This window comes from Nymphaea colorata, chromosome 11 (assembly GCF_008831285.2).
Source record: "Nymphaea colorata isolate Beijing-Zhang1983 chromosome 11, ASM883128v2, whole genome shotgun sequence".
In the NCBI taxonomy this organism is placed as follows: Eukaryota; Viridiplantae; Streptophyta; class Magnoliopsida; order Nymphaeales; family Nymphaeaceae; genus Nymphaea; species Nymphaea colorata.
Genome location: NC_045148.1, coordinates 182800 through 191886, shown reverse-complemented (window position 1 = coordinate 191886; position 9087 = coordinate 182800). Strand labels below are relative to the sequence as shown.

The window sequence follows — 9087 nt, the reverse complement described above, 5'->3', positions numbered from 1 at the left end:
TTGATTATCTCAGATCTAAGATTGGAGGCAAGAGATTTTAGATTCTTGTTTTGTAAGAAGGGTTTTTCTTCTCCTCTAAAGAGGGATGATAGAATTCCAAGGTCTCAAATCAAACCTTGCCCCTTCTCTCCTCCTATTTGAGGAGCAAGAACTTAATGCATATTGAGAATGATCTTAAATGTATGATTTCAAAATTCAGTGTGAATTAAAGGTGAGTCGTAGGCAAGATTGGACTCCTTATAACATTATGTTACTGTTCCCACACATTTAACCCAAAATTTGGTTAAATTCATTGGACATTTTAAAATGTGTCCATGAATCTGTCCCATTTGTTGGGGCAGATACATGGAAGTTCCCAAACAGCCTATAAATCTAAGGTAATAAAATGCTACCTTCTAAATCATGGTCTGTATATACAATTATATCCCTATAATTGGATTTCCAAAAAGTCGTTCTCATGAAAAGCTAGCGTTAAATATAGATATCCAGATAACACTTGTTCTAATATCTAGATATAACTTAATGTATGTTGAAAGGGAACATTATGAAGCCAAGGGGCCACGGCTAAGCGTTTCCTTCACGGCCATATGACAAAAAAAGGGTCCAACTATTTCCTCTTCCCGGAATTGCAGTTAACCCATTCAGCTAGAAATGTATCATCGAGTTGTTGGCCTTTCTCTTGTCAAAGAAGTTCATTTTCTCACCACATTCGGAAGTTCCTAATCTATTTCTTCTGTTGCAACATGTGCATTTCTCTCAAGACGTCACAAAGAACAATTTGTTTATCACATTTGAACTTTTTCTGCTGCTCCATTCACTGTGCATCAAATATATATGGCAGAGAAAATTAGTCCCGTTTGTTGAAAAAAATTACCAAGAAAGAGGCAATGATTTGATAGAAACATTCCCATAATTTCATCAAATCGATGGGACATTACAAGTTCAGTTTCCATTAGGTTGACATCCTTCATGCTGTAAGCCATAAGTGAAAGCAAGGTAGACCCAGAAGGATTGCACGGTGAAATTAGTATAACTGTGACTCGACAAAGCGACAAATAAGGAAGACCCAAATTATGGGCATCAGCTTGGGATACACACATATGTTCAGTAAACGCCATCTTTTTTTTTTTTTGGTTTTAGAAAAACATTAATGTTATTATTTCCTACGTTTAAATTTTATATTTGGAAACAACAACTATAATTAAAACCATATATCCAGGAGCAAGAACATGGCTTTTTAAGATATGTATTATAGGAACATGTGTTCTAAGAACAAAATGTTCTTCAAATTATCAAATGTCCTTTTAGAATTGGAAGTCGTCTTGGGTTTTTACTACTAGTTTCTTTGGAGATAGTTGACTAAGTTTTCCCTTGACTCAATAGAAAAAAAATGTCAAATAAGGTAGGCTCTTCCTATCTTCTTTAGACATGATATATTTATTTCTTATTCTTTATGGAAAACATAAAAAGTATTTCTTTTTATTGTCCACCATTCCCTTCATCTTCTAAGGTATCTAACTTGCTTTCAATGTATCGGTGTGATGCCTCCACAATGCTTCAACTTGCATATCGGTGTACCCTTCCTCTCCTCCAATACTCTCACTCTCCTTCTGTGGCACAAAGAGTTGATGCCACAAGAGTTCAAAACAAAGACTAACTGCCAACTGGTGCCTCCTCCCAATGGATTCTCGCACATCTTGTATTTAGTTTTAGCTGGTATACATGTAAGTACAGTACATGTAAAGTAAATTGATTATGGACCAAGTTAAGAGCTATAAATTTATTTTAAGCATTTTATACTTGCACCAGTATACACATCAAAATATAATGCAAACTAAATTTGGTTTTAGTTACCATCCATATTTTGATGTTTATACGTGTTCATCTTTTGATGAGAGACCAAAGTTATTATCTTGAGCTGATCATTTACCTTACCTTCACTTAATTTCCACATAGGGATAAGAATTTTTTACCAGTTACAGGTCAGAAATTTGGCGCTGGTGTAGAAACTTTTTCCCTTCACCTACCCGTAAGAAAAAGTAAAAAACAATAGAAATGATGCCCCAAGTATCTCCTTCAATCAGTGAGGCCTAAATAATTGTGTAGCAGATGGCAATGAGCATATCCAATGCAAGATCAGGTTTGTCTTCTTAAAGGGCATGTCGTTTGGAGTTCTCTGTTTCAGCCCATGAGAAAGTTTGAACACTTTTGAGAGAGAACAAAAAAGGTGCATAAGTAGACAAAAGATGGACTAGTTTTTCTTCTTTCCCCATTTGTCTTTTAGGTCCACAAGAAAGGTAGTGCCAGAGACTGATAGAGTCCCCAGTTGTTCACTGATGGGCGATCTTTCAGCTTTCCTCTTGCCCATGATTCCCAAGTAATAATAATTTCAAAAGCATTTGCATTATTTCGGCAACAACTTGGCAAAGAGAGAGATGATCAAGATGTGATGGCAACATTTTGAAAGTGTCTGCAGATTTCTTTTTCTTTGTACGTCAAAGAAATAAAAAAACACATGAATATTGAGCAATTTATGTTTCTGTGTTTTAAGGTGGTAAGACGCAACATCCATTACTATCGTTAACACCGACACAGTTCATGACCCTGAAGGCAGAGGAAATAGGAGGGCCTTCGGGCCTTTTTCGGGCGGTGTGATTAATACATCTCGCTCACGGGAAACTAGAAGGACACCTCATTGCTGTCATTACCTACAAAAAATGACTAAAATACTCTTAGTGCACGCAAAACGCATGGCCGTTCTAACTCTAGGTACTGAGTAATATCTCAGTCCACGCTTAACTATATCCATTGCAACTATTATTTTCGTTAACATCAAAATTACATACGTGTTTTTTTCAATTAATGCTAGAAAGTCATGCAGGAAAAACTTACTCTAACTTTGCAAATTTCGAATATATTTGTCATGTGCTTTTTTTTTAGGATAAAAAAATTCACCAACTTAACGGTTTACTTGATATTTAGTAAACTTATGGATGCTTTTTATTGACCATGGCCTTAGCATGTTTAACAATATTAAGCAATTAGATGTGTTTTAGTTGTTTCTTCTCATTGATGTGCAGCAAATAATGAGTTACTGGTTTTGTTCAAATATCAGGGCATGAATATCTTAATATTTGGAAAAAGTAATGGCTTACAATGGACATAACCACTCGTAGGGTTTGAAAATTGATGTTCTATGTTCAAATGACATTGCCCAACAAATTATTTCCTTCAAGTTAATCATGTCCAATGTACACATAAGTTTGGTGGTTATAACTGCAAGCTGTTGTTATACAATAATTTACCAAAACGAGGTTCGTCTCGCGTGACCTTGTTACTGCGCATACTGAAAAGGGGGGCTATTGCCTCAGCCTTCATTGCAATGGAGGAGGTAGGTGTGAACTTGTGTGGGCAACTGCCCACACGGACCTGCAAAATTGTTTATATAATATTGATACCTTGCGGCTACTTTTTTCCATTTACGTATATCGGCCCATGCTTGGAAAATCTAAAGTTCAAATACTAAATCTTCACTAGCGAGAAAAAAAAGTGCTGAAACAAGAGCTTAACAAGCGTGGGGCTCGGGCGAGGCTTGACCTGTTCGAACCTGGACAGAGCTCGACGATAAGAGTGGAAGGAGCTTGGGATGGTCCAACCTGGACCGACCTAGACCCAGTTAGAACGTGTATTTGACCAGTTCGAACCTGGATAGAGCTCGACGATAAGAGTGGGCCGAGCTTCATGCCACCGAGATGGTCCAGCCTCAACCGACTTGACCCAATTATAACGTGTGTGTGTGTGTGTGCGCTATGTATATTGTATATTGACAAGTTAGACAGGTTGAGTCGAGCGAAGCAGCTAGCCAAGGTTCATACTAATTAGCCTGCGAGTCTGATTGGTGACCACAAACAAACATTTTCACAAGCTAAGGAGAGCCAAAGCATAAGAGGCTGGGGCACATTCATCCCCTGCTCTATTCATAGATATGAAGATCATTGCCGTAAAAAAAAAAAGGTTTCCTACTTAAACATGCATACACGCCCAAGAGTATCCACCAGTTACTGGGTCTCAAAGATAAGCAGGCGATTGCCTCAAAAGTGTTGATACAACAGTTTGGGGTGAAGGGCTAGTACGCAGTCAGTTTTCATTTCGAATGTTAAGAGCATTGCAAAACAAAAGTCGTTGATGAACAAGATGAAGTGTTGTGTGTAACGACCCAACCCACTTTCACATTGGGTCAAGGCTTCTAGTTCGATGGATCTCAACCCTCCTCTTAGTAATTTCAGTTTCAACATGAAAAAGATAAAAAACCAAGACAAACAACCACTTAACAACCCTTTTTATTAGTTTTTAAAGATCTCTCATAATCTTCCAGACTATAATTCACCCCTCCTAAACCAATGTGTATGCACCTGTGGAACCCTAGGTCCGAATGTTGAACCGTATTAAGATACTACTATAATGACCTAATATACTTTCACATCGAATTCAAGCCTCTGGTCATCCCTTAGTGTTTTTGGTTTTAGCTTGAACTAAAAACCAAAACAACCAATCATTGAACAATTTTCTTATAAGCTTTTGAAGATCTCTCACAATCTTCGATACAAAACTAAACAAACATGTATTTTAGAAAATAAAGGGTTGCATGAGAGCTTCAGTTCTCTCTCATATAGTGGGTTTTTGCTTAGTGGGTTTCCTCGCTCACCTAAAAGTGATTAATTATGAGGGAAAAGGAAGGCAAAACTGGAAAGGAGAAAAAGAGGCTTGCGTACAACCAAGAGGCTCAAATATTTCTAAAGGAACTAAACTCATGATGATGTCCGTAAAAGAAAGACAAAAGGCTTTCACCCAGCCAAACCTTCACAAGCTTTCCCTTTACTTTTCTTTTTCTTTATATCTTTTCGCTCTCAGAATTTTGTACTGCCCATATATTCGGTCGCAGATTTGTAAGAAGTGTCACGAAACCGGACAGACAATGAAAATAAAAATATTACACAGACGTTACAAAAGCAAACATATCGCATTCTCTGTTGCAGTCAAAAGAAAAACGAACGCTGCATTCAACTTGTACGTGCTCACCGATATTATTAAGCATAGTTCAGATTCCGGTGATTTACTGATGTCCGGCCATGCATATTTTTTACAGAGAGGATTTACAGACTTGATTTGTTTCTTTGTGTTGGTTACTGTCTAGGTTTTACACTTTGCAGATCCTTAGTTAATTTGTTGATAAAGAACTACAACGCTAGGCTGGTAAGCCCCGCGTGAAGCTGAAAAATGCCGGCCCTTGTGGGGACTTAACACTTACATTGCAAAAGCTTAGGGTCCAGACTAGCAGTGGGGCTGGAACCAGGGTCTGAGTGTCACAAGAGTCGCTTCGCCATGAGCTAGCAGCCATGGAGCTTGACAGAAGAGTATGTTTGTGGGGTCCCCGAATGTGACAAGACAAGGCAAAGATGTAGATGGACTGATGGAGCTTCCATCCTTTTTAATGCCCGTTTGCGCCTAGCAAGTCTGCGAAGTAGCGTACCTCCGTGATTGAGCAATCCCCTCACGATGGCAGTGAAGCACTTTGTGCTTATTAGGTTCAAAGAAGGAACATCTGCAGAGGAGATCATCAAGAAAATGGAGGAGATGGCTTTGGAGATTGACAAAGTAAAATCTTTTGAATGGTACTGCTCTAGTGATGTAATCGAAGGCCCAGATTTCATCTCAGTTTGCATGATGCACCGATCAACTTGCTTCCATCTATTTTATTTCTTTGAGTTTCTTTCGCTTGTCATGATTCTTATTCTTTTCTGCCTGCCATCCATGATTTGCTGGTCAAATTTTTGTGGCAGGGGGCAGGATTTGGAATCAGAGGAGATGTTGAGGCAGGGATTCACTCATGCCTTCTCCCTGACATTTGAGAGCAAGGAAGAGTTCGTTGCTTTTTCTCAGCACCCGACCCATCTTGCCTTTGCAGAGATATTGCTCTCCGCAGTTGAGAAGGCCATCGTGTTTGATTTTCCCGTTGTTCAAGTCAAGCCATTAATCAATGCTTGACGAGGTTTGTTCTGTCTATTCATTTATATTGTTTGTAGATTTTCTAGGACATATGCTTAATTTGCATTTGTTTTGATGCCTGAAATATTTAAGAAAAAGCTATATAAGATTACATAGGCACTTGCAATATTTCGTTTGTCTTTTTTTTAATTTTTCAATGGCAAAGTCTATATTGTCACTACCGTGGGCTTGAGACACTTTAGCATCTGATTCCTTGTAAGAAGCGCAGATTTCTACTGATCTCCTTAGATTGCACTCTTTTCCGAGATCTGTTCCTTTTCATGGCAGAATAGGACTGAAGCTGACATCGACCGTAGCATACTAAAAGAAAAAAAAAAAACATTACAGAAGTGGTTCAAAGGAGAGATCAAGGAAACAAATAAATTTTCTTAAGGTCAGATGAGATCACTTTCAGGAAAACATCAACTACCCTTGTAGCTTCAAGTACTTAATTCTTAGTTGAAACTTTCATCGATTATCATAATTTTTCTTCAAATATAAGTATAGAGATGTGATCTTTATAACCAGAATGTTAAAAACAATGATTTGGATATGCACGACGAATTTTACTGAGATTGAGCGGTTTTTTAAGATTTTTTGTTTTCTTTTTTCATAATTTTGACAGAGTTTCAGCAAAGAGGGTTCAGAAACCCCCAGTTTAGGAACTCATTTTCCACTGATCTATGTCAGAAATTTCAAGCAGAGAACTGTTTATTGTCCATAAAAAACTGACTAGGGTATCCTTTCTAATTCTATGACACTAAAATCTGTAACCAATATATCAACCAGCTAATGGATGATCAGCCCCTTAATTTGTTGAAGTTTATGGATGAAAAATGCCTTACAACTGACTACATATCTGTTAACAAATATATGATTAGCTTATTTAATTTAACATGGCAGTCAGTGTCAAATGGTACAGGGTGCTAGTGCTTTCAACATGGTGGAATTTAGGGCGCTTCCTGTGAATTATTATATACTGATGAAAGCATGTCCTTAGACGCAGAGAACCATGGGAGAAGAAAACAATCATACAAACAATTACAGAAACGCAAAGTCACATGCACGCTTGTCCTCGCAGCATTTTTCTTTGGAATCTACAGGGTGGGCCCGGTCATGGTAGTGGGTCCCATCTTACCACGCACGAGACCCTACAGGTGTGGAGCCCACCAAGAAGCTAACGTGGCAGGTACCCATGAAGGAGGTCACTAGAAGGCCCCCACAGTAAATCATGTAGTTATCACTGCTAAGAATCGGTAGGTACAGTGACTCGGGACTCGATTCGAAAGAAATTGACTCGTGACTCACCGAGTCAATTCAGTCATTGGGGCCACTCCGGCTTGTTTTGACAACTTCATCTTTTTTGCATAAAATACATCTTCATATGTATAAAGCAGTACTTTTTATTTCATTATTATATGTAATATATATGCATAAAAATATACAAGCTTTGCTATATCTATATATGCTGCTTTAAAGTTCGATATAATATGTGGTTTTGGTATCAGTTATAACTACTTGTATACATGTAATATGCACACTTAGATCATATCCATGGATGGCTAGGTTAAACTACCTATGACACAGCCAAAACTGAAGACAGGTTGAAAAGAAAAAGTGTTTCAACTCATGACCTCCACCATCATTTGAATGTACCATTTTTGGCTGCATTTTAGAAGGAATTAATGACCTGCTTCGATTTACATGCAGTGGAGAAGGGGGTGCCTGCCTGCATCCGGGAAGTGTTTAGAAGAAGTCGCGTGTTGGAAGCCGGATCAGGCGCCTACGTATGGTTCTCTTCGTTTGAGTGATGTTAAAGATGCTCGGAATATTATTCCTACCTATAAGCGTATTTGGAGAAAGAATTTGTTTTCTGTCTCTCTGTCCTTTCTGTTTTCTTCTTCTGTTGCTACAGCAAGTCTGGATTTGGTGGGATGGACGCAGTGCTTGCTAGACAGAAACTTACTGTCTAAACGCACTGTGCATGATCATATTACAAATAATTAAATAGATTCTACCTTGTCTGTTATTTTGTTTATTTGGCTTTTGCATGACAGAATACTGTGCTTAAGGATAAGGGCCACTCCCTCGAAACCCCCCCTCCCTTACCCCCACCCTTAATTTCCTTTTTCTCCTTTTCCCTGCGTCGGGGGTGTTTGATAGCAGGGGATATTTTCTTCCTCTTAGAAGGAGCTAAATTAATTCTGCACTATTATCGAACAGGAGTGAAAGGGGTCATCAACGACCACGTTCGCTCCAGTACACCCTGCTTTTGGAAGTGCAACAGTAAATTAAAGTATAATCAGGACAATGCTCACATGCATTTTAGCCCTACTATTCTTGGGCACCGTTTGTTTCGTTACAAATGGAAGGGAAACCATTTCTCCTAGATGCATGGATCTGCCACTTTATAAGGGGAAAGTAGAATTTTCAGTTGAGCAAATGTTAAAAAATTGGATCCAACTTCCTCTCGTTGTGTTCACATTCTCCTTCACTGCCTTATTATCACTCTTGTGAGCACATAATAGTTTTGCCCTTTCAGCCTACCACTTTCTCATGTTTTTAAGCTCAAATAGACAAACCCTTTGCCTTTTTTTCCAAAGAAACAAAGAAAACTCCAACTACTACTCTTAATAGTTATATATCTACTGTCCTCATTGCTAAAGGTGTAAATGATTCGGACTTGGTTGACCTTAATTCATGAGAATTTGTACTTAGTTGAACTCATTAAAGCCAGAGGAGCTAAAAATACATCTAATGACCCTTTATGCTCTAATGATGAATAATTCGAGGGTAGACCCAATTACTTTTGGTTAGTTACAAATGAGATTCAAATTTATGACGTTCCTTTAGCTTGATCGCACTCACTGTCACGGGCCGACTCCTTCAGACCGTGCGGCGCGGTAAACTCTCGCCAGTAAGCCGCAAGCTTTCGCCTCATTCAAGTGGGCGCAGATCACTTGAACGCTTTTTGAAAATAGAAGACATAAAAATACACAAAGAGTGTGGAAAGAAAACTCGCAATATATTCACTTAAACAGT

General features: G+C 38.5%; 1 protein-coding gene across 1 annotated transcript; it reads left to right on the top strand.

Moving 5' to 3' along the window:
- Positions 1-5503: 5503 nt before the first annotated feature.
- Positions 5504-8083, top strand: LOC116263774 (stress-response A/B barrel domain-containing protein At5g22580). Its single transcript, XM_031643554.2, has 3 exons — positions 5504-5672; positions 5841-6049; positions 7756-8083. Exons 1-2 carry the CDS (start codon positions 5557-5559, stop codon positions 6043-6045), a joined length of 321 nt encoding a protein of 106 aa, XP_031499414.1. The 5' UTR covers positions 5504-5556; the 3' UTR covers positions 6046-6049; positions 7756-8083.
- The last annotated feature ends 1004 nt before the right edge of the window (positions 8084-9087 follow it).

Coding starts and splice junctions, on each gene's coding strand:
- LOC116263774 (XM_031643554.2), top strand. CDS start 5,557: ATGGCAGTGAAGCACTTTGTGCTTATTAGGTTCAAAGAAGGAACATCT. Junction 5,673..5,840: donor AAAGTAAAATCTTTTGAATG/GTACTGCTCTAG, acceptor TTTTTGTGGCAG/GGGGCAGGATTTGGAATCAG.